Source organism: Oxyura jamaicensis, chromosome 1, assembly GCF_011077185.1.
Source record: "Oxyura jamaicensis isolate SHBP4307 breed ruddy duck chromosome 1, BPBGC_Ojam_1.0, whole genome shotgun sequence".
In the NCBI taxonomy this organism is placed as follows: Eukaryota; Metazoa; Chordata; class Aves; order Anseriformes; family Anatidae; genus Oxyura; species Oxyura jamaicensis.
Genome location: NC_048893.1, coordinates 138,480,376 through 138,507,009, shown reverse-complemented (window position 1 = coordinate 138,507,009; position 26,634 = coordinate 138,480,376). Strand labels below are relative to the sequence as shown.

At 38.3% G+C, this 26,634-nt stretch overlaps 1 protein-coding gene across 2 annotated transcripts; it reads right to left on the bottom strand.

The window, feature by feature from the left end:
- Positions 1–1,876: 1,876 nt before the first annotated feature.
- On the bottom strand, positions 1,877–25,888 carry TMEM182 (transmembrane protein 182). 2 transcript variants are annotated; one of them, XM_035316502.1, is made up of 5 exons: positions 25,538–25,882; positions 25,010–25,109; positions 23,059–23,157; positions 13,915–14,052; positions 1,877–3,383 (listed from the first exon to the last, which is right to left on the bottom strand). In XM_035316502.1, the coding sequence occupies exons 1-5, from the start codon at positions 25,676–25,678 to the stop codon at positions 3,160–3,162; spliced, it is 702 nt and encodes a 233-aa protein (XP_035172393.1). In that variant the 5' UTR covers positions 25,679–25,882; the 3' UTR covers positions 1,877–3,159. The 2 variants fall into 2 exon arrangements, with proteins under 2 accessions (XP_035172393.1, XP_035172404.1); XM_035316513.1 differs by lacking the exon at positions 13,915–14,052 and having other exon boundaries at positions 25,538–25,888.
- Positions 25,889–26,634: the final 746 nt, after the last annotated feature.

Sequence of the window (26,634 nt, the reverse complement as noted above, 5' to 3'; positions counted from 1 at the left end):
CACCAGGAATCCACAACAGCTGCACAGCGGGCTGGCAGAGGACAGTGTGGAGGGACACTCATGCTCCTTTCTTGCTCCCCTCATTTTTGTACTGCCTTTTTGGTGAGCATTTACTGTTCTTGCCGTATTTTGCACTGGACAATCAGATGATTATCAGATTAAAACTAATCAGAAAATGTTTCTTACCTGTTCCTTTTACCATCACTTTTCCAAACACGTGACTTAAAAAAAAAAAATGTTTTCTTTCAATTTGACCACAGGCTGTTGAGCCAGTCAGACAATTAAAAAACATCCCCCGTGCCCTATTGGTTTGCGAGGTATAGAGTTCTTTGACCAATTTCACTGAATATCGTGATTACAGTATTTAATCCCCTTTGCAATCTTTTACCCAGCTTTAATCACGAAAATCCCTGCATCGCCGCCAAGGATTTTTCTGGACAAAAGGATATCTGGAAGAATGCCATGGAACGAGCCTCCCTTGCTGGCCTGTCTTCCCAGGGCTCTGACAAACCCATTCCTTTGCACACAGATTTTAATGAAATCAGAAGAACAAGAGTTAGACTATGCTTTTAGGTAATATTTATATGTAAATGCCTCCCCATCACGCTCAACACAATGCCCTGGTGCACAACAGCTCCGCATTATGTGTTCAGCTATGACCACGTCCTGGTGTGAGCAAGCAACCTGTCCGCATCACTTCAGAAGGAATCCAACTATCAGCTCTGCCACTAGGAGAAAAAGGTGGTATCCAGTTAAAGCAAATCAACAGAGTGAGTCAGAGTGAAGAATGTATGCATGCTTAAGCAATTTCTGCCAATGTCGAAAGGCTTCCTGAAGTTTTTAAGGAAACTCCTCGGATCTGCAACAGCCATTATGCCCGCAGTCTGACCCGGAGGGTTGCCTCCAAGAGAGGTTGCCTCGCACTTAGGAGTATAGCTAATTTAGGTTGCCTCCAAGAGAGGTTGCCTTGCACATAGGAGGGTAGCTAATTTAGCTGCATAATGGAGAGAGTTCTGAAGATGCACATGGGCTGAATTAAGGGCTCCACAGGAGCCTTTGGCTCATTCCTTGCAGAGTTTATTAGTTGCTGCTGCACACATGGTTAGGTTTCTGGAAGAAGTCCAGCTCTGAGGCACCTCTCGATTCCTCCAGCTTCTAAAAGTTGCAAGAAAGTGGCTCAAGCATATTGCCCCCTCCAAGCTCTTGTGGAGAAGGACTCTCCCCCGCAGAGAGCCAGACAGGGTTTGGGAGGGGTATCTAGCCAAATGACTGCTGATTATTGAATTTACCTCCCCAATTACCAGTGAGTATCCCAGACTGTAAAGGGGGTAAATACCAACAGATTGTATTATTTGAGAAACAGTATGTGATTGTGTAATTAAGGGCAGGAATATAATACCATATGCGCAAGGGGCAGGGTTAATTTCAGCATTTCCTGATTAACCAAGGGCATTATTGTGTAACCCTAATGTTCTCCGGATGGCTATCATTTATATGGAGTTCATATATAAGTTTATGAATATTTGGTTAAAATTCAGCCATCATATTCTCTGACACAGTAATTAAAAACACCATGTTAGCTGCCAATAAAAATATTTTTATGATTTGGTAATTATTACAAACATCATAGCCCCATACTCCTCTACCCCCTGCCCTTGTCATCTTCCTGTTCTATATTGTATGAAGCCAATCTTGATGATGGAAAAATAAATAAGTAGCAGGGGAAGGCTGGAAATCTTCCAATCACAAAAACTCCTGAAATGGAAGCAACATCCAATCTAGCCTACCACATCTTCTAGGTGGGCACTCCTTTCCTGCCTTTTAGTGATGCTTTTAGTATTCATAACAGCTGTGGAATTAAGCATTATGAACAAGAGGAAACCAACATGCAGTCTTTATTTTTCCCCATCAGTCTCAAACTACTCTGCATTGAGTTACAAAGTGAAAATGAACACACACTCAGATGGATTTAATTTCAGCTTGGGCCCAGTGCCAGACAAACCAAGTTTCCCCATTGTTAAAACTCCACACCATCTTTTCCATATCATGCATACAGCCCCATCCTCACCCCATCTTACACACACACACACACACAAACACACACCCCAAGAACCAGCCACTCCTACAATACAGAACCAAATCCTCCTCCCCTGCTTTATTTGCTAGCCTCATTGATTTTCCTGGGATGACTAGTAGCAAGGATGGATTTGGTCTATAATGTAGATTTTTAATATTTAAGAAAAATTAAACATACATTTTCATGTCCTAAGTATTATCTTCATAATAAACCTTTATATGATTAAAAACAACAACAACAAATACAAAAAGGCATTTGACACAAGCAAGAAAATGCTTCAGGGAGGAGGAGCCAATTATTCCATTCAAAATAAAAGGGTTAAAAAGTTGATTAAAATATTAAAGCAGTAATTCAAAGTACAGTTTTGGCATAACTTTAACTAGTGAATAAAATATGGCATTTTGGCCTACAGAATCATGCAACAAACACGGATTTCAGAATATAGAAGTATACAGCTTTCAAATGCATACAGAAAGGAGAAACATGTAACAGAAGTAGTTAAGCTTTTACATGTACAGACTAGCACCAAATCACTGTTCACTGTAATTGTCCTCCCTCTTACCCTCTTCCCATGGACTCTGCATGAACAACTGCACTCTATTTTTATAAAGTGCAGATAAGTCTGCTTGTATCAAAGCTAAGGCAAGTAGTGGAAAACAGGAGAGGAAGTAGATTAAATTACTGTATTTGAATGTTTGTTTTCCCTCCATCTTTTACCATTCTCCACAAGCAGGAGCACAAGATACATGTTAAGAAATACATAAAACGTTGATTTGGCCCATTTCACATTGGGCTTTCAGTTGCAGAATATTTTTGCCTTCCACTGTTTGCAAAACTGCAAAAATGCTGCTAGTAGTACACTAGGGAGAACCACGTGTGTACCTTCTAAAGAATTAAAAGCAACTAGCTAGGACTAAGGGTGGTTTCTTGCCGTATTGAATTTTGTGTCCATCAGCCTTCAACAAATAGCAGAAGAAATTCCAGAAGTGTGCCTGCATCCTTAGGATTGCCAGAACAGTAATAATGTATAAAATTGTGTCATGAAGTTTCACTAGGTTTCCTGTATTCCCTTCAGTATATGACTAGTCTGAGCGTAAATAAATAGCACGCCCTACCAACAAGAATAGCATTCCTGCTAATAACGCAAAAAATACTCCTATTGGAGCCAGCATAAAAGACCAGCCATAGCGTACATAAACAGCAAAGTCTGGGCAATCCAATTTTTTCATGTTCGTGTAGTTTTCCAGATCAGCCACCGCCTGGACCCAGATGACATACATCACGACTACCAGCGAGAACAAGACACCTGGAAAAGAAACGTGAGGTTTTAACAACAGTGTGAGACAAACACTGGGTGTACTTATTGATTATACAGTAATACCTAGAAACACATCCATGCTTGTGGCCCCCTCTGCAAGGCACAGTCAGCGATCACTGGATATTTTTTGCCTTTGGCTTTCTCTGACAAGCTCTGTCTCCACCTTGCCTGAAAGTCATATTCCCATGACAAAGGATATATCTATTTTTGGTGGGCAGACCAAAACACGGGTGTGTTTAGGGACAAAATTCACTGTTTTGAATTCAGGGGCCAGGGGAGGAAGAAAGGGGAGATATGATAGGATGATCCAGAAAACAAATTCTATATTTACTTCCCAAACATTGATACTGTTTCTATCACAGACTTCTGGATGAGGTATGAAAAGGAGGAAGGGGTGGGAAATCTTTCTACCGTCTTCACCTCTCTACATTTTGCTTTTTTTTTTTTTTTTTTTTTTTTTTTCTTAGTAGAAAGGGCATGGTTTAGAATATTCAGGGTATTCTACTCAAGTATTTTGCAGACAAATTCAAATGTATTCCATTCAAATCTTCCACATTAGAAAAGAAGTTGCGGGCTATCAGTATTAACTACTATGAAGCAGGCTATTAGTATTAACCTCAGATTGTACAGAACAGTTTCCTGGAATTAATCCACCACATAATTCACAGCATTTTCCCAACCACTCCTCTGAAAGGCCTTTGGATTGTTTACACGTGATAGCAATGGGAGCACATGTCCTTACAAACTTTGTTAATCTCTTTGTTACTATACACCAGAAGGAGATATAAGAATAAAGTGCTTTCCTAAGTATCAGTCGCATGCCTAATAATTAATTTTAGTTTAGAGGAATGTTCCTCTTTATTTTAGTAAGAGGAACACTTAAGAAATGCAAGCCTGCAGCACAGATGCTCTAGAAGAAAAACCACTGGAAAGCTGAGGGCACAAGTCTGAATTTTTTGCATGCTCCAGCCTGTACCCACATGCTCCCTGAGCTCCAGCTGTCATAGCACAGTTACAAGCAGCAGGGTTATCTATTCCAACACTAAAATATTAGGGGAACACCACCTATGTTTTCCTGCCATGATGCTTAGGTACTTTGTTTAAACCATAAACCAGTGAAATACTTCTGGGAACACTTATTGCCAAACTTGAATCTACAGGCTGTAGAGCAGCAGAGTACAAGTCAAAGATATTTGAGATCTCTAAATATTTACAATGCAACCTTCAACAAATGTGACACTTGTGACAAAACCTACAAATGCTCTTTGTAAGTACCCATGGAGAGGTATTTGCCTCCAGACCCAGCTGTCCTGGTACCCTTTCATGGTTGCCTTTCCTTATCCCCATGCTGAGATGCTGCCTCACCATCTCTTGCCCTGCTACTGCTACCCACTTGCCAGGGAGCAACTCCTATCATCATTCTCTCATTTACTTTGGGCAAAATCAGACAGGTTAGCTGCAGCAATTTAAATTGGTGACCTGTTGACATTCTTGTTGTTGCTTTATTGTCAGAATGTAATAGGTTTACATTCTGGACATCCTGAACATCTGAAAGGTGAAAGCTCACAACTCAATGTTTATGAACACCACCTTTTGAAGCCAGACAAAAAAATGAACTGAAGTAGTTAACCTGAGGCATAATCAAAAAGTGACTGAAAATCCCAAAGAATTTCCTGTCTATGAAATATACTAATATACTTCCAGGATTACATCTTTTGTGCAGGCTTGAATTCCTAACGAAGTTATTAAAACAAAACAAACAAACAAACAAACAAACAAACTCTAAAAGGCATAAATTCAAATTTGAAAGTATTTTACCTAAGCAAAACTCAATTTTGATGGAATTTAGTGCTGCAATTGTATTAAACACACAGCTGGTGAAACTATCAGAGAGAAGGATCACCTCAGGGCCATATAAACAAAATAAGAAATTAAATTGAAGAATTTCCAAATATAAGTCAAATTGAGCAGAAGATTCCGGTAACAGAGGGTATAATGATAACAGATAATGTAGGCAACATAGGAAAATTAGAACCAACACAAATATTTGGAAAGACACATTGATAACATGGTAAAATCCACATGAACACTGGAATTCACCTCAGCTGTGACTGTTTAATTTGAAATGTCCAAAGTCTTATATTTATTTTATTCTCTACATTAGAGCAAACTTAATCCAGAAGAATAATAATTACAGAAAGTTGTGGTGTATATTCCCTTACTACAGCAGCAGGTAAGTACAACCAGGCCTTGCACATCTGGAATGCTTTTGACTTCCAGCAGGCACCCCAGGCAGGCACAAAGCTAAGCAGCCCAGTTAGTCAGAAGCATTAAAACAAGAGTCTTTCAGAGGTGCTGTAATTTCAAAATGAGCACCCCCTTCCTCTTCTGGCAGTCTGAAGCAACATCTAGTTAGTTAAACTAGAGCCAGCTCCATGCAGGTGCAAAGTAGCAAGCCAGTCCTGCGAGTAGTGAAACAACAACAGCTAAATTAAAATCCATCAGGTGATATCACAGCAAACTGCTAACTTCGGCCTGTGCCAAATTCTTGGGTATGGAAATTTGCTGAAGAAATGTATGTCAAGCAGAGATAAATGTCCATCTTTAAAATAGAAGAAAAAGGAAGGGAGAACATGTAAACCTTCTTAGTTAATTAAGGCACTAAAAAGAGTATTTAAAGGTTCTGACTACCTGCTAATGGAGGCTAATTAGTGGGTATACTGTTCCGAGTGTTCAAGAAATGTCCTGAGCAGCAGAATCAGACTAAGTAAAAACTGGCCAAGTCCCATTGGTCCAATAGGATTTCATTCGTTAATGCTCATCTTTTCTAATTTTCACAGAGTTTTGATTTCATGGGAGTTAAGCACTTACAGGGTAGTATACTGAGTCTCCTCTATGTCGTAAATAGTAACATAGAGAAAAGGGAAACCAGAGAAACATTTTTTCACACACTGACCTTCTGTTTTGTCTGTTTGGTCTTGTTTCCTGAGATGTTAGAGTACATTAGAAGCAGTAGTGAGAGCAGGGAAGCAGATCATATACTTCTATTATCACTAATGCATCTGCTGAAAATGTTTGATGTTTAGGGCCAGAGGCATTGGTTCCTTCCTATCCATTAAGCACTTCAGGTTGTGCTTAAATTTAAGCACATGTGCAAGTCTCTTTGACTTAAAGGGTTTTTCCTCCTGGCATCAACACTGATTGCATCAAAACACCTGATTCAAAGGCGAGTTATGAGCTTAATGAATGGTTACTATGGCTTGAATATTTATCTGCTTGTTAGATTCTAAAAGAATTACATTTCTTTTCAGAGGATATAACTAAATGTCTGTGCATTGTCTCATTTTAATAAAACAGTGAGATGCTAACTGTTCAAGAAAGGTTTGAGAGAAAAGCAGTATCAAGAACAGAACACTTTGTTCAGTAGACTGGTTAGCATGTAAGATTCAGATGCATCTAATGTGCGAGTTATTTTTTACAGACCACAAGATATTAATTTGGACTACACATTATGAATTGCAATAGACATGTCAGTTTACAGTCAGAACTTTATATGCTGTTTACAAAAATGTAGATCAAAAGTTGTTTTGTAGAAAGAAAAATGAGGCATAAAAAAAAAAAAAAAAAGAGAAAGAAAAAAGTGATATTCAGAGGTTCTAAGTATTCACGTTTTGTTCTGGCATTCAAAGGAGTTTTGCTCCTCAAAGCCAAGGCAAATTTGCTTAAGATAAGCAGATCTGCTAATAAACACACATCTATCCATCTTCTGCCTCTCCATCCTGCTACCTTGTGCATACATCTACACTACTTTTACACTACTTCTACACTGCAACATTCTGCTTTTGTTATTTATACTTGTTGGTGAATTACCATTCACTGGAGCATACTTTAAACCAACGTAAAGCCATCTGAATGAAGGCATAATAAAATCTTACTATTGTGGTCTGCTTAAATGTTTTAAAGTAGCTCCTATCACTCCAAACTCACAGAATCACAGAACCAAAGGATGGCTGAGGCTGTCAGGGCCCTCTGGAGGCCACCAGGCCCAAGCCCTGTTCCAGCAGGGCCATCCAGCGCAGGCTGCCCAGGCCCATCTCCAGGTGGCTCTTGGAGATCCCCAAGGAGGAGACCCCACAGCCCCTCTGGGCAGCCTGTGCCAGGGCTCAGTCACCCTCACAGTAAGAAGTGTCTCCTTGTCTAGACAGAACTTCCTGTGTTTCTGTTTGTGACCTCTTGTCCTGCCACTGGGCACCAGCGAGAAGATCCTGGCTCAGTCTTCACTGCACCCTCCTTTCAGGTATTTATACACATAGGTGAGATCCCCCCTGAGCCTCCTCTTTCTGCATGTCTCAGTTTATGTGTAGATAACAGAGTATTTTTGAAGAAAAATCATCTATTGCAAAAAGTTAAATATTAATATGTCTTTACATCACCCCCAGTCACAAGATTTAGACTTGATTCTGAAGAATCTAGTAGAGTCACTGAAATACTGGTAACTCAGAAACATTGGCAATGACCATGTAAATGCGGAGGTGAGAGTTAGGCTTTTTATTGCTGGAGAGTATTTTCTTAAATAAAGTTTGTACTGCTTGTTGAAGGCAACAGGGAGAGTCCTTCTATTTATATAACTACTGCTATTCCATCCTACTTCTGCATCGACAAGTTTGCCTCACCAGCTTGTCTCTTTCCTTCAAAATATTAGTCACGCCAATAGAGTTGAGAAAGCATCCATTATAACTGTAATAGGAAACCCTATTCATTATGAAGGAGAATATGCTAAAATGAATATATATTTATTCGGGGAAATCTGTTTCTGCACTCTTGTACTTACTACCTATCATGAATGTCATGAACTCCCATGGCCAAGCTTCCAAGCAAAATCACTGAGATTAAAAATATATATATCCACAATTTCATGAAGCAGATATTTTTAGGAACGATGTATCCTATAATGTATTTCTACATTGTCAGCATTTAGACCTTTTTTATAGCATGCGGATGTCCATTTGCCCTTGCCTTTTAGTGACTATAAAATAAAACAGCAGTTGCATGAATCAGGAATGATGGGAGAAATTATTCCTAGAACATGAAGTATGTCTGAGAGAGATTAAGACAAATAAATATTTCCCTCCTCCTCCTTTTTCTTTCTTTTTTTTTTCCATTTTGTATTTTTTTAAGAACACACATGTTTGATACACAGCTCTGTGCAATGTGATAAGACATGGACTTCTCTGAGGTCACTCTGTTCTGTCTTTTGCATTTATTCTTTTGAATTTCTTTCAAACAAATACTTGTGCATATTGCAGAGGAAAAAGAATACAGAACCTTTAGAAATGTCTATGAATTCAAGAAGCAGTTTGCTGGCCTTTAGTACTTATTCTTCCCACGTAGAAATGCCTTTCACTTGTCAATGGTGAATGGCTGTTTATGGCATGAATCTTTTACTATGCAGACATGAAGACAAAAGGTCCTAGAAAGAATGATGTGAGCTTTTTACTTCTGCCTAAAAGTTTAGAACTCTTTCTCTCATTTGAGGAAAACTTTCATGTCTGTGTATATATATATATATATTTTCAATTGCATTTTTCTGTCCTTGTCCTTATTATAGATACTTCCACCTACCTTGGCCTCTTGTGACCTTTACTTTAAAAAGTATGGTTTACATTCAAATCTAAAGTATTTGCAGAGGATCCCACTTTAGAGTTATGGTAGTTGGCACACATATCTCTGAAGACAGATTTTGTCCTCATCTAGGAGCTAGAATTAAAATATCAGCTTTTTCACTTTTTTGGCAGGAAGCAGAAGTCATATTTCTAATCTTGCGTCTTCACAAGGGTGTGATTCTGTAATGCTCTGTGCACATCATGAGGTCTTGCTTGCCTGACATCAGTACAAAATGAAAGTTTTAACTAACATCCAGACATCTTGCAGGAACAGGCCAAGGATAATCTGAATTTTATTGAAGGTTGCCCTAAGTGATTATTTTATGGCAGTTTCCCCTTCTTTTCCTATGACATTTGAAGAAATTATAGGGATTCTTACAGTTTGAGCTACCGTAGCTGCTCTTGTTCCATCCTCTGAGGCTGAAGACATGGAGGTGAGCTTGCAAAGAGACTGCCCAACTCATTGACTGTGGTATTGTTAAACTGATAGGCACTTTTTCCCCACAGGCATGGCACGTGTTTCACATGTGAACTTGGGTGAAACTTGAAAGCTTAACATGGAAAGTTGCTGGTCAATAATAGATACTAATAATTGTGTGTGCCCCTCCATTTGTAGAACTTCGGAGGTACCACTCAAGAGGAGAAGCTTGAAGCCTTTAAAATCACAGAATCATAGTATCATTCAGGTTGGAAAAGACCTCTAAGATCACCTAGTCCAACCTGTCTTAAATATTGGGATAAGCAAAAGGCAGGTGTGTGACCCTGCCACAGATCAGACATCAGAATTGTTCTTTAGGTACATTTGCTGCTTTTCTGGTGCTCAGATCTGGGATACTCTGAAGAACCTGCTGAGGCTCCCTTGGCCCTTGGAGTATAACCTCTTCCAGTTCATCCACATGAGGACTAGTGGTGCTGGCAGAAATACCTTCAGTCATGGAATCATAGAATGGCTTGGGTTAGAAGGAACTTTAAAGATCATCTAACTCCAACCCCCCTGCTATAGGCAGGGATGCCACCCACTAGATGAGGTTGCTCAGGACTTCATCTAACCTGGTCCTGAACAACACCAAATCCATCTCTTTCCAATTTAGAGACAGGGATGTTGTGCAGGACAGTTTAAAATACTTTGGACAAGTCCAGGTTTAGACAAAACACAGCTGTAGGATGGCTAAATAGTTGACTTGAATCTCATTTACAATAACCTCTTCAGCTGCTTTCTGAACCCTAAGATGGGACAACAGATTATGCTACAAGTTTTTTCTTCATTTGAGGCAAAGTTTTTAACTGCTACCTAGTTTGTCAGTTAAGGTTGCAAAACAATACACTCCAATAGTGGGTATTAAAATTGCTTCACCTCGCAGTCTTCTTTAAAGTACAAAAGTAGGAGAATGACTGATCTTCCTATCTTCTGCTTTGAGACTTCTACAGAAAAACTATGGTGACTGACTTCTTTCTCAGAAGCCTAATATTCTCCCTAGTATAACTAGTATAACTTGCACCTTGGCAGTGAGATAGCATGTACACATCGGCTGTGAGGGTATACTGACTTGTGAGCAGAGCTTTTGGTTTTGGTTTTGTGGGTGATCTGAACTGTTGAACAGGCTAATGATATTTACAGTAAGCACCTTTCTCGAGCAGTTCAGCTCTACTGGTGTGACTGGAAGTAGTTGCAGAAGAGCTCGGTCAGGAACTCTGTACCCATAACCAAGCCAAAATGTCTTGTGCTAGCCTAGTGGCTGCAGGGTCCAGTATTCTGTTACAACCACTTCCTTTTGGGAAATCACAGCAGGATTTTGCTAAATATCCTTCCCTTTCATCAACAAAAATGGTAAAAAAACACAGCCCTGCTCTGAATCTGTGGTTGAGAACAGTGCTGAAGCTGAAAGATACTAAGTATATGCATAGTAAAAGTCAGGATTTCCCTTAAAGAACATCTGCTATACAGATTCAAAGGGTGAGAGGGGCAAAGAGACAGGCCCAAGGTCATATACAGGGTTAATAACACTCAACTTCAAAAATCTAAAAATAGTCCAGATCTAAAGATGGTGAAGGGCCTAGAGAGGAAGACATATGAGGAGCGGCTGGTGTCACTTGGTCTGTTCAGGCTGCGGGGAGACCTGATTGTGGTCTACAGCTTCCTCACAAGGGAGAGTGGAGGGGCAGGCGCTGATCTATTCTCTTTAGTGACCAGTGATGGGACTCGAGGGAATGGTGTCAAGCTATGATGGGAGGTTCAGGCTGGATATCAGGAAGAGGTTCTTCACTGAGGGTGGTCACGCACTAGAACAGGCTCCCCACATATGTAGTCATGGCACCAAGCCTGCTAGAGTTTAAGAAGCATTTGGACTATGTTCTTAGAATTTTTGGGTAGACCTGTGTGGAGACAGGAGTTGGACTTGATACTCGTGGGTCCCTTCCAACTCGGGATATTCTATGATTCTATTCTATAACTGTACAGGTCTGAGGACAGACCCTTGAGGTACATCACTTGTCACCGGCCTCTACTTGGATATAGATCCATTGACCACCACTCTCTGAGTGTGACCTTCAAGCCAATTCCTTATCCACTGAATGGTCCACCCATCAAATTCATATTTCTCCAATTTGGAGATCAGGATGTCATGTGGGACCATATCAAAGGACTTGCAGAAATCCAGGAAGATGACATCAATTGGTCTTCCTTTGTCAACTGATGCAGTCACTCCATCATAAAAAGCCACCAGTCTGGTCAGGCACTATTTGCCCTTGGTGAAGCCATGATGTCTGTCTTGGATCACCTCTTTGTTTTACATGTGCCTTGACATTGCTTCCAGGAGGATCTTCTCCATAATCTTGCCATGCCCAGAGGTACTTGATTTCTTACATGACAAATGATAAATAAGTTGTGTCAGGGGAAGTATTGCACATTAGGAAGAATTTCTTCAGAGAGGGAGTTGTCAAACATAGGAACAGGCCGCCCAGAGAAGTGGTGGAGTCCACATCCCTGGAGGTGTTTAAGAAACGCATGGATGTGGCATGAAGGGACATGGTTCAGTGACGGGACTCAGTAGGTCAGATTGACAGGTCTTTTCCGACCTAGATGGTACTATGATTCTACAGAGCATTCATCTGAGGCATCTTAGGCCCCTCCTTCAAGATGAAGTGAATTGCCAGCTGGGGACTTCTTACCTAACATTTTGACTGTTAATGAATGTTATTGCTTGCAGCAGGCCTCTTAGGGAAGTCAGGGGTGACTAGCCCAGACTTGCGGATCTAACTTTCACTTGCCTAAATTAGGGTGGATGAAGTGACCGTTCCATAGTGGAAAAAACACACTTTACTTCAGAGGTCTCCCCGCTAGTTCCTGGTGGTTTCCCATTTCCTCCCAAACAGTCTCTGCCACTTTCTAGAGACAGTAGAGATTTTTACAGGTTACAAATGCAGAAAAAGAGCATAACTTACATGGGCTTTTAACCTGCAAATCAGTGCCAGAAAAACCTTAGAACTTCCAACAGATTATGAATATTTTTTTCATGTCTTTTAAAAGTGGGGAGGAGTACTCCTCAAGGGAGCAAATGCAAGTATTCAGGATTTTTTCCAGCAACAATGTAAAATAATTCCCACACTTTGCTGAAGGTCCTTTACAAGTAAATTGCGATCATTATTAGTCTGTGTATGCAGACTCCAAGGTGAAGTGGGTAAGCAATATCAGTAGATCAATAATAGAAGCAGAAAGAGAGCCCAGGCCTTTTGAGTCTGGCATGGGTGATCTGCTCCATAGCACTATGCTGCTGTTAGAACTGACTCTCACCAGGCTGTATACAATTTAGAATGAGCACATATTGAGCACGTATTATCATTTACATCCTACACAACTGTTATCTTACACATCTTCCTAGACTCTTCAAGATTAACAGAGCAGTGTCCCAGAAAGCTGGTCAAATCAGCTGAATCCTGGAAGGATGCATCCTACACATTAGCATATATATAACTCATCCAGCTGTTAGGGCAATGGAGCTGGTGAAGGGTCTAGAGAACAAGTCTTACGAGGAGCGTCTGAGGTAGCTGGGGTTGTCTAGCTTGGAGAAAAGGCGGCTTAGGAGAGACCTTGCTGGTTTAGGTTGGATATCAGGAGAAATGTCTTTACTGAAGGGGTTGTGTGGCACTGAAATATGCTACCCAGGGAAGTGGTTGAGTCACCATCCCTGGAGGTCTTCAAGAAAGGCATAGAACTTAGTAGCATGATTTAGTGGTGGACTTGTCAGTACTAGGTTAAAGGTTGGATTAGATGATCTTAGTGGTCTTTTACAGCCAGAATAATTCTATGATTATATGCAGGTTATGAGGAAAGAGGTAATTCAGTTATTAACTATGTTTCATTCACAGAGGTTTAGAGCTTCCACTTACTCATATTTGACAACTATTTTGTGCATTCCAATAGCATACAAAAATGTCTCCTATTCTAGTCATGTGAATGTGCTGTGTCTTGCAACTTCTTTAGTCTACCATTACCAACTTCATTGCTTTTGTGCCATGGATTGAAAAACCTCTTCTTAGCTAAAGCCCTTGAGAGTCCTACTAGGAAGCATCCCTAAATATGCATTCCTTTTTCCTGCTAAATAAGTAGTTTGAAATTGCAAAGTGATTCCATGAATGGTCCTAGACATTTTTTTTATTTTTATCTTAATCAAAATGTAGCTTTTTGAATGGCTTCATGACTAAATAACTGTTGTCTCCAAAAGCCAAAGGACAGAGGCATGCATGTTTCTTCCTTTTACCCATGATTAATATAATTTTTGTCACAGAAAATGGGGTGAAATACCTCCTATCTTTTCTATTCTAACAGCTTTAATTGACTGAGCAAACAGTATACCCACCAGCAATGATGTAAAAGCCTCCTCCTGCTTTGTACAGAATGTGGCTGGCAAAAGGAGCTGCACAGATGATGAAGAAACTAGCCATCACAATAGTGAGCACTCCCAGGAGCATAAGAACTGTCCAGAAACCTCGATAAACTGGAGAAAGAGAAGAAGGAAAAAAGCACACAACACTTTTTAGAACTTAAACAAGTGACTTATTTGGCTAACAAAACTTTTTCCTTTCCTCTTCTCTTTTCACTTTCCTTATTAACAAACCAAACATTTATTCCATTATGTGTGCACATTATATATCATGTGGATCAAAGTTGGACCTCAGTTCTTATCTGATGATCATGGAAAATAAGATGTAAGTTACCATGAATGAAATCCATATGCCTAATATTTAGACAGTGACTTGCAACATAGCAAATTTATGCACTTCAGAAAATGGTGCACCAAAGCTGTAGCGATGATATTCTGGAGTAAATGATTGGACTGACTGGATATAATTGTTTTACCAAAATTGACTGGGAGAAGCAGAGAATTCTAACATTTTGACATTCTTAGTGCTCAGAACCTCTCACCAAAAGCAATCTTTAAGTTCTCTATAATTTACTAGTGGATAATTCTCCTTATATATAGTCATGTTCAATACAAGGAAATTTAAGCAGGAAAGAACTGCAACACAAAAATGTAAACTGAAAAACTTTTTTTTTTTTTTTTTTTTTTTTAAACCAGCCTATTCCTGCTCTAATGCTCTCTGTATTTTATTAAATTTAAAATGTGATGTTTCAGAAGTCCCTGTTAGACAGTGCCAGGCAGTGCTGAATTAATGGATGCAGCTGGTGATAAATGAGCCGAGAGTTTTGTGACATACTCTGGCCAAAAGAGTCTTTCTAACAATTATTTTTTAGCTGGTTAATTGCACATCCATTTAACAAAGTCATCATTTTACAAATGCTACAAGAGTGACATAAATTTCTCCCATGAATTTAAAAATTGGTACATTAACACAACCCATTAGTAAAATTATGAGTTGCAAAGATCTCCATCGTCAGATCTGAAAATCTTGAGGCACTGACAATTCAGTCAGTGAAAAACATTTCCACCCAACTGAGAGAAAGCATATAAGCCAGCTGGCATGTCAGAAAACGTGAGTCACAAAAGAAACTGCCACTTATCATTTGACAGCACCTACTTACTGTTATAGCAAAACACAACTAAGCAACTATTATACTGGTTCAGCTCCTGAAACTTTCAAATCCATACAGGCTGTTAAAGCCAGCTATTCTGGAATAATTCTGGTTTGCTCTCATCTAAAAGCTGAAGGTGCACTAGACATTATCAGTTTGTGCTTCCCATTGAGTTTCAAAAATCTATAGATTTCAACTTGACCAGCTTAACTCATGTTAAAGTATACATCAGCTTGCCTACCTCAGCCCTGTAAATTTATTAGCTAGATCACATTCACCACATCACATTAGACAAACTTTTTAAATAAAAACCTTTTTAATCCAGGCAAAGATTCACAGACATAATTTTCTGCCACAATGATCAGCAGATTTGGGCACAGGGAAGATGAATGTGTCTGAAAGTAGTTGGCAGAAGGGCTAAAACTGTGTTTTGGTTCATATCCAATACAAGGCTTCCTTCCACAATAAAGAAATAAATATGAAAATAGTAGGTAAGAGATAAGGCTGTGGTTCAGCAAATCAGTTAAGTGTGTGTTCTGCTTTAAGTACTCTAATTCTTACGGGATTGAGGCACCTGTTTAAAGTTAAACACCTTGTTAAATGATTCACTTAATGCAAATGGACAGTGAATGGAGACCTAGAAAGGTAAATCTCTCAAGTCCTTCGGTATTGGGTATTAGAAGCATTTTCATGTTATTTTACTCATGGGTCTACTTTGCTAAGCTTCATCGCAGTCCCCAAGTCCATGGGACATTACTTCCTCATTTAAAACCTAATACCGCTAAATCAGCCTATAACCACCCAACTCCTTTACATGGATGGCCCAAGGTACTTCAAAGTCATGCTACATAATAGGACACATTGGCCAAAATGGACCTTGAAAAAGCTTACTTCGATATCATTATGGTCAGTCACTGTAGTTATATAGCAGTGTTTCTATTTTCTGAATGGATGAGGACACAAGCTTCTCCAGCATTGTGAAATTAGTGTGTGCAGCTTCATTATATATTCTTTATACAAGAACTTTGAAGGTGGCTTTTAGTGAATTTTTACCAGAAAAGCTTGATTTCCTCAAATATTCCTGAAAACTAAACATAAAAGGAGTACAAATGTACCTGATGAAAATTTGTTTAAACCTCTCTGTGACAATACAAGAGAAAAACTGTTTCTCTGCTCCAACAGCATAACTGTTTTATGCATTATATGTGAATACTGATTTGACCTTGCTATCGCCTGAAATAAGCTTCTATTGTATTCCTTCATACATAGTTATTTTCTTTAGAGAATCATGGAGATATTCTGATGATCCTAATACTTTTTTATCTAGATAACTCCATGATTAAACATCAATTAGAAAATAGAGAGGACAGGTAAAAAGTCTTCAGTGCTCTCAAATCTGTGACTTTTCATGCAAATGCCTACCCTTTCTAATCTACAAGAAAGGAAGTCATAAGGGTCATTCGTGGAACAAGTCCAAGTAAACACCCTAAGAGCATCTAGACTTTTTATTTAATAATGGAATTAAAATGCAACCATTCTTCTGCAGAGACTTTACTTATTTCATATTCAGACCATTTTTACCCAGACCACATCTCCTACCTTCTCTGTTTAGATGGGCAAGATCACTTCCCATGGAGCTAACCATTCAAAATTACAGTGCAGCCCTATTGCACTCATTAGCTTATCTGGCATCAAGAGATGAACAGAAAAGAGACAGTTGAAATAAACCTACCTAAGAATGAACTTCTTAAAGACTTTGGTGCTCTAAGACTGAAGTGAACTTTGGCAGATAAAAAACAACAGAAGATGCTGCTTTGAATTATGCTTCTTTATAACCCATGAAAAGGGATGACACTGTGATCCAAGCAGCCTGTTTCAGCTGTAGTTCAGTGTACATCCACAAGATGTTAACAGAAATTGGCACCATTTCAAGTCCCACTGAAGCAAGTTCATACGATGTTCTGGTCCATACAAGGAATACCCTTGCCTCTGCAAAGGCAGCAGGCGCTAAATAAATGAACCTCACAGATACGTCAGTATTGGCTACCTCAAGTACTTGCATTATTCCAAGTATTTCCTGTAGTGGAAGAAATAAAGTACAAGCACTACCGTAGAGTGAGGTAAACCTATCTGCAGTGTTAACCTCAGATATCATTGCTCTATGTTGTGAGAGTGCTAAACAGAGGGTTCTGTAACTCGTCTTGGTAAGCTGTCCCTTCATCAGGGTACAACATTTGTCTTGGTAGTGACAGGCAGGCCTAAAAATAAAATAGTATTTAGAGGAAAACAGGGGTACAGCCAGAATGCTTGTCTTTGAGCTCTGCACCATTCAGTCTATATACCATGAGAAAATTGCAGCCGAATGATATTCCTTTCAAATTGCGTGACCTGTGATTTTGCCTTTCCACCTGGTTTTCTCCTAAATGAGAAACTTAGATTAACTAACTAACTTAGATTCCTCTGGAGACTTCTGCATCATTTGGAAAGCAGCTGAAGTATCACATTTTAAGTAAGGGACTGGATTTTGGAGAAGTGGCTGAAAAGTATCAAAAGCTCCCTTTTCTTGTATAGTAGATCCCAACTGTTTAGAAACTGATGACACAGTTTCATATTTGAAGATGTTACTGATGCATGATATGGAAAATAAGTAATAATATATTTGACACAGTAAGACAATGATGTCACCTAAAAGACACACTTTTTATGTAGTAGCAATGCACACCTCAAAATCTCCATAATGGGCTATTCAGGAACAGGCTAACTAATGATAGAATGCAACACCCATCCATCTAAAACTAGGTGTGTTAACACCAAACTCATGAAACCACATGTCCTGATTTTAGCTAGGAGAGAGTTAATTTTCCTCCCAGTAGCTGGTAGAGTGCTATGTTTTGGATTTAGAATGAGACTAATGTTGATAACACACTGATGTTTTACTTGTTGCAGAGCAGTGCTCACACTAAGCCAAGGACTTTTCAGTTTCTTGCTCTGTCCTGCCAGCGGGCAGGCTGGGGGTGCAGCAAGAGCAGGGAGGGGACAGACCCAGGACAACTGACCCAAACTGTCCAAAGGGGTATTCCATACCATCTGGCATCATGCTGAACAATATATAGGGGTGGCTAGCCGGGGTGGGGGGGCGGCTGCTTGGGGATAGACTGGGCATCGGTCATTGGGTGGTGAGCAATTGTATTGTGCATCACTTGTTTTGTACATATTATTATTATTATCATTTTATTTTCCTGTCCTAATAAACTGTCCCTATCTCAACCCATAGATTTCAGTTGTTTTTTTTTTTTTTCTCGTTTCTCTCCCCCATCCCAGAGAGGGAGGGGGGAGGGTGAGCAAACGGCTGTGTGGTGTTTAGCTGCCGGCCGGGTTAAACCACAACACCACACCACAGATTTTATTGCCCTTGCCCACTCCAAGTTCTTCAAAATCTTAGCCGTGTAAACGACTTGGTCCATACATTTCCTATGGCCTACAAAAAAACCAAACCAAACCAAAACAAAACAAAAACACCACCACCATCACCAACAAAAAAGTCAATATCAAACAAGAATTATTAATTCCTACAAAGCTGAAAATCTTTTTGAAGCATGTGTGAGTACAGTGCTTCATAAACATTGCAAAGAATCATTAAAATGACTTGGAAAAGTTGTTGTGAATTTTCACCCACAAACTCAGGTCCTAAAGTGAACCTTTCTTGTGATTTGGCTAAATAGCGGATTTCAGAATATCTTTTTTACCTCTCTATTTAATGTAAGTGATATCAAAATGATTTTGACAAGAGGTATCAAAATGCCACTCCCAGTATAAAATATGATGAAAGGTAAAGTGCCTGAACTGTTCTATATTTGAAGGATCTTATCTGCAGATAAACAACTGCAAATGTGATCACAGCTCTCAGCAGCAGCACCTGAGACACATCTAGCAACACAATAAAGCTTGCAAAACTTTTATCAGTTTCACTCAGTACCCTTTATTACCCTTAGTAGTAATAATCTTTTTTTTTTTTCAAATAACCTTAACAGTAAAATAAATAAAATATTCACATTATGAATACATTGCTTTTTTTAAATACTTCTTGCTTTATCACTGCTCAGTGACTGGGGAGTTCTCCCTTAGAAAATGTACTGTATTACAACCTCTCGTGGGCAATTATGTGACCGTATTACATAACAGCATTTTTTTTCCTAAAAATAGGCTAATTCTAGCATTTCACTATACAGTTATTATTTTCAGATTTCACTGCTGATATTTCCTATATTACTTTAGGTTAATTTCAGCCCAGCAACAAACCTGCCAATAAATTTGATCACACCAATTTAGATGTAATAGTTGCTGAACCAGAACTTCTCTTCAGTCCTATAAACATTCTGTATTCCGCATTAGATTAGGCACTACTTCAGATGTTGGCAATGTGCCCAGTACTGGACAAAATAAGATACAAATGGCCAGGAAAAAAGGTACTAGCAGCTACAAATCAGAGTATTAAACTGATGTGTCAGTGCAGCCCCATTAAATTGCTTCCAATTTAACCTCAAAAAGTGCTGGGATAATTTACAACAGTTAAGAAACTACTGCATATTTCCAAATAAACTTGCAATTATTTTTTTTATTTTTTTTTTTCTAATTGATGACTTGACTAAGTGATAGATCTTATACTTCTTTTTCTTAGGAATTATCTCACTGTTGCAATATGGGACTACTTGTATGAGTAAGGACTTTGTACAGTAAAAGAGAGTTCTACAAAAGTATGATACTCCTTGAATATCAATGTTAAGTAATCCAGTGATGTGATACCATGAATTAATCTAGCTTGCAATTACTTTTATTTAAGTAATATAATTACAATGATAAAAATGTATATATAAGTATGCTTATTTTAGAATAAAATATTTAGAATAAAATAGATAAAAGGTCACTGTTCTGGTACTTTTATTGTATGGGTTATTTTTATTATTATTGTTATTATTCCTAGCTTGTAGTCTGTTGCACATATGTTTGTGAATCATCATATAAATGAATCTGCTGGTGACACAATGAGGTGCTGTCTGTCCTCTTAATAGCTGCACATTGTAATAGCTGTCACTATAAAACACTGTAGCATCACAGAAAGTCAGGAGAGTCAGACTTCCCTGACTTCATTTAGATGTCTATTTCAGGTTAAGATAAATGCCATGGCCTGCAAATTTATTTAAGTGCATAACTATAAATGATGGCTAGCACAGCTGTAGACCGCACTTTACACTGCAGGTAGGTGATCTACCAAGATGCTTAACAAAACCAATGAATGAACAAAGTCATAATACCTGTGATTAAGATACAGAAAGCTGCAATTTCAAAACAGTACTACCTCACCCTTCCAAGCTGATCATGTATCTGACAGTAACGATGAAAGGAAATCTGAGACAATAAAACATGCATTTGAATCCCCAATGTAAGCATCACTGAAGGCTTTTCTGTCTTCACATTTCCATCTAAGGCTATAACTCTTCACAGCAAGAGCTCATAGTCTAGGTTTCCACAGGAGGATGAACTAGGCCGTTTGTGTAGAACATACTAACACTCTAAACTTCAAGGTCTTCAGAGTTTGAGGTTTTTGGGAACTATCGAACACCTTAAAACCAACACATGAAAAAATATAAATAAACCAAGAGAGGATAGATCAAGCCTTTTTGGAATTATGGCCATGGCCCAGAAAATCTGAGGCAAATTCTTACTGATACTAAAGCCAAAGGAGTTATGTCAACAGAGGACTTGGTTCAGTCTCTCCACTCAAAAATCATCAGAGATTTTATAGCCCTCAGGAAACTTATTTTTGCCTGAGCCATCCTAGCTGGATGGTAACATGGCACTCCAGCTACAAACCACAGTTGTGTTTTTACTAGGGTCTGTAATTAAATCCAATTCACTCTGACAATTTCTCACAGTCTCTTAAGCTGAACTGTCTTTAAAAGCAGGTGCATGCCTTTGCTTCTTCAGAAAGTAACAGTTCTGTTAACATGAAGTTAGAGATTTTTAGAAAATTGTGTTGTACATCCACACTTGATTTCTCTAATGAAGTTTAAAGCTTTTTATTCAATTGTTTATTTTTCAGCAAACTGACTAATTTTCAGGTGACAGAATATTTCTTCTTATCCATTCCTAATTAAAATAAGACTTGAGGGTCTTATGAAAAACATGGCAAAAAATCTTTCTGAAAGGACCGGGAGTAGTGGATTATTTTTTTTATCCCTCAAAGTGAATGTTTTGAGAAAGCTATAAGCCATGAAAAATGAAATATTTTATCAAGATACAGTAGCAAAACCAAAAAAAGGAACAAGAACCCTAATCTTTTGGTAGTGCCCTTTTGTTCTATGTTTTGTTGACAGAAGGTATTAGATGCAGCCAAGTGGATGTACAAACAGCTGACAAAATAATTTTTTTAATGAAATCAGATGGAGGGCTTTCTCCACTGACTAATTCAGAGAAGCATTTCCTCCACTGCGAATCAAAAAGACAACAACTTTCTAGTATTTCTTAATTTAGTAACTGCAGATTCAGTGAGGTTTTAAGAGCCTGTTTGCCAAATAGCACAGGCAGGACTGTCGAAGTACACTAGAAGAGGCATGAATTTTGAACTAACAGAAGAGATGATGATATAACCTTCTTAATAAAAAAGGTTGTGGAAGATTCTTGAACAAGTATACCTGCTCTAGACACTGAAAATGAACTGGTGGCATAAAAAAAAAACAAACCCACACTTCTCCAGATTTAATGAGCTCCAAAGCAATCCAACTGTATCTATTTATACAGCAGGAATGGCTCTGAATATACTCTACCTGGGCCAGCATCTATAGTACAGTTCTGTCTATTTTTAATCTTGTAATATAAAATATAGATAGGAAAATTATATTTGAGCAGTGGTTCTTTTGGCAAACATTAACTGAAATTAATTAAACTTTTGATGATATTCCTTCTCCTTTCCTTATTCTTTGTTTGTCTGCTTCGGTGTAATCATGCAATATGATTTGAAGATCTTTTGTGAATGTATGAGTGAATGGTGGAATACAAACTCTGTCTGGATTATTAGGAGCAGATGACTCGTCACTTTCAAATGGAAAGATAAACTGTTCTAGGCGTGCTTCGAAGTTACAGATTAGATCTCTGACTCTGAATGGTGAGGGATGAATTCTTCCTGGACAAACAGTTCATAATTTCTGGAAATTAACAGAACTGTTACCAGTCCAACTTCTTTTTCATGTCTGTAGCATAAAAAATGGATTCTGAAGACCCTTCAAAGTCAGCAAGGGTATAATTGCAGCTTCAGGGATCACTTAAGTCATTGAGTCAGCAGGCTCAGAGACATGCAGCATCCACACATCACAGGTTATTTAAAAAGTCACATGAAATAGGCATCAGAAGCAATATTTTCAAATACATTTGCGTAAAACCCTTGATCTGATGAAATGTGACCAATTTTTTAAGTGGAGTAGTAAAAACAGAGCTTTCCAGGCATTATTCAAGTATAAGGTTTTTGATTCTATGTATTTTACATATACATATCTGTTACTACACTATAGTTTCTCAATGTTAAAATCTCAGTTTAAGATATCAAGTATTCTGAAATATTATAGAACGTATATATATGTTCAAAAAGAACTTAATTTACAAAACAAGATTGCACATTGCTACACTCTTGGTCTACATTATTCACGTATGGCACACACTGTAACACTAAAAAAAAAGTTTCTGTTTTTAGAAATGATTTCCATTCTGCCATCATACTTAAAGCTATGCATTTATTTAAGTGCTTTGCTAAATAGTGTCTTAAATATGCGTGTTGTGAAAGTATGAGAAGTATGAAACACCAGAACTCTATAAATTAAACTGTATGGAGTGATAAGGCTGTTTTGTACTGAAGCATACAAATTGTTTTCTTGAAACTATAGGCATTGTATCCATTTGCAGCCAAAAAAATACTTACTGACTGCAGAGTCATAGGAGGTTGAGTTGTGTTCATCTCGGATATGAGGAAATGGTGAGAGGTAAGCATGTGTGCAATTCTTAGAAGGTGACTGGTTGGCTAAAAGAAAAAGAGAGAAAAAGATTAATATTACAATGTCTTAGGAATAAAATATTTTATGTCTGTTTTTCAAATAGGTAAACTGAGTTTCATAGGTCAAGATTCCAGGTCCTTCCCAGGCAATAGCTTTAGAGTGGATTTTGCTTTGGTAAGAGATACCAGCCTTGATATCCAGCCAAGGATATTCCTTAAAGGGCAGCTCAGATTTGTACTATGGGAACAGTAAAGAAGCCTCTCTTGAGAGAAGGATCTGGTACACTGCAATTTATATACAATGCCTATGTATGCTTTTATATGAATATGTTCTTTTCTCTTGTGAAGGTTAATTATTTCTGTCTCATTACTGCATATCCCACCAAAACAAACAAACAAGCAAATAAAACAACAACAAAAACAGGAAATTAATTTTTCTCTTGTGAAAAGATAATGACAAATACCGACCATCTTCAGAAATTTTACAGTGTCAACAACTAGGAGTTCATTCTATGGAATCAGTATCTCCAGAGAAGTGTTATTTCACCCTTTTTATTAAATGCTTATAAAAGGTGATGGTGATGACCTTCTTCTTTGCAAAGGGTAAAGGTTTTCTATAGTTTAAATCACATTCAGATTTCATATTCCTGACTGCAGAATTATCCAGATAAAGAACAAGGGGAAATTACAGTGAATATTACATTTGCCACCTAAGAAGAAGCAACATCGTTACAAAACTATGGATACTGAAGTAAAAAATGTATGATGACATCTGCTTTTCACAAGAATTGTGGAAATCTCACAATAAGGAGAAGGAGCTCTGTATATCACAATTAGGGTCAAACACAGTAGAAGCTTTGCTCGATCTCTCCTCCATTGGAAAATCTCGTGGCAAAAAAACTCACTATCTTCCAGAATCCTGGCATGTAGTGAAAGAATACAGATCATCCATGCAATTAAAATAGGGATTTTTCTGAGAGGGTGTGTACAACACTATTCTCACCACAGAATTGCTCATGCCTTCCTTAAGCTACTCATAGAACTACTTGGAGAAAAAGTGCAGGCAAAAATGCACAGACCATCCTAACCACAAGGCTCCTTTTCCAATGTTACAGACAAAAACAATCTGTTAACAACAAAAAGCAAGACTGTCCTGATAAGAATGGACTCAGACTTAAGAGGACAGGTATAACATAGAACTAAATCCTAGAATCACAGAGCAGTTTGGGTTGGAAGGGACCTTAAAGCCCACCCAGTTCCAGCTCCCTGCCATGAGCAGGGACACCTCCCCCCAGAGCAGGCTGCCCAAAGCCCCATCCAGCCTGGCCTTGAACACCTCCAGGGATGGGGCATCCACAGCTTCTCTGGGCAACCTGTGCCAGGGCCTCACCACCCTCTGAGTGAAAAAAAGTCCTCCTAACATCTAATCTAAATCTCCCCTCATTTAGTTTAAATCCATTCCCCCCTGCCCTGTCATTGTCTACCCGAGCAAAAAAATGGTTCTCCATCTTTTCTACAAGTGTCCTTTAGGTACTGAAAAGCTGCAGTAAGGTCACCATTAAGCCTTCTCTTCTTCAGGCTGAACATCCACAGCTCGCTCAGCCTGTCTTCATAGGAGAAGAGTAACAAAGGAGAAGAGTAACATAACACTTGAAGAATAAACTGATACTTAAACATGTATGATTCTGTCCTGGGGATTCCTTTAGTACAAATTATGAAAGTGTTTGTCACTTTTGAATTTATTTAAAAAGAGCTAAAGAACCAAAGAAGCCAAATGAAACTGAGTGATTGATTCACAATCACTCAAAAAAAAAAAAAAAAAAAAAAGAGTTTTGAAAATGAAAGCACTGTAGATAACAACAAAGGAAAAGTTACTTACTGTACCAGAACTTCCACATGCTGGAGTTATGTTCTCCTACTTTCCCACTAAACCAGCACCTCCAGAAGAAACCTTCATGATGGAAAGTGGCCTTCTCTCCCTACAGAAATAAAACATAAAAATAAATAAATAAATAAATAAATAAAAAGCCTTTATCATACCCTTTTTCAGCTACCTGAAAGAATCAAGTTCACGTGTTTAAGTAAAAAATAACATAATCACAATGAACCATAGACTTGTCTGACTATAGGTTAGCTATAGTATATCTATACAGTTACAGTTCCTTTAGAAGACTATCATATCAGAAAAAGCATTATCACAAAAGACAAATTATTTTTGGAGTTGATAATAATTGCTTAAAAACGGTTTTGAAGTAGCCTTGTTTTGAAGCAGCAGACCTCCAGAAGGTCAAAATGAACATGATTAAAAGTTCCTACAGAAATAATTTTTTTTTTTTTTTTACAAAATAAATACATCCATGAAACAACCAATATATAATTCCCATTATAAATAAAAATCCATACTAACCCCAACATCCTCAGGTGCTTTTGAACATTTTCCTATTTCCGTAGCAAGAAGCCAATAATCAGTTCCAAACGCCACCAAAAAAAGCAAAACCCCTAGAGCTGCAAAGAAACCTCCAAAAAATATTCCTACACTCAGCTTCATTATCAAAGTTATCTTAAAAAAATGCAAGTATTTTTTAAAAATTACTTAAGAAGAAATTGTAAACTAAAGAAAATTATTGTGCAAGTGACTAGAAACTTTGGAGAATACAGCTCATGTCTGAAGAAGTTCCTCCTTGCTTGACTTTCTGCCTGTGTTTCTCAGTGCCCTGTGAGCTGATTTGTGTCTCCTAATTTGTGTTCCATGCGGCTGACTCAAGACTGACAGATGAAAAGGGCCATCTATTTTAGGACACTGATGGCAGAGCTTCATTCTGTTTCTCTGTCTGGGCGAGGCCAGTCAGAAATAGCTGACCTTCCCATAACTAATCAGGGATTGACTTGAAATATTATTGCAGCTGGTACATCAAAATCAGGGGAGATGGAGGTGGAGCTGCAATGACTCTGGCAGTCCACGTGAACTGTGTTACAGAGCAGCAGTAAGGGCTTGCAAAGTTCAGGACTGATGGTGAAAGATTCCCTGGCTGTTAGGAGGAAAGGCTATATGAAGAGCACTATGAAAGTTATCTACTTTACTAAATGAAGTTTGCATTTGTTTGTTTCTTTACGGAACTTTGAAAACATGGCAGCCAGATCACAGAGATGCTTTTGGAAAGTCTTGACCTTTACTGAAAATACACTTAACTTTACAAATTTGCATCTTACCTGTAAAGTAATACCTTTAATGACACTAAGCATTTAACTGCTTTATTTGTTCCCATTCAATTTATTTGCATATCTCACAAATGCATGCAGGTAAAACCAAGAAGAACATCCTAAAACTGAAAAAGTGAAAGCAATTCCTGCACCGCACCTCTGAAGCACCTGATATAGAAATACCAAACTTTTTTAAAAAGAAGACACTTTCCCATCTGTGTTCCTGGGATATTTTGGAAGGTGATCAGGTAGCACATTTAAATTCCAATGATTCACTGCACAAGAAAAAGGCTTTTCCAACAA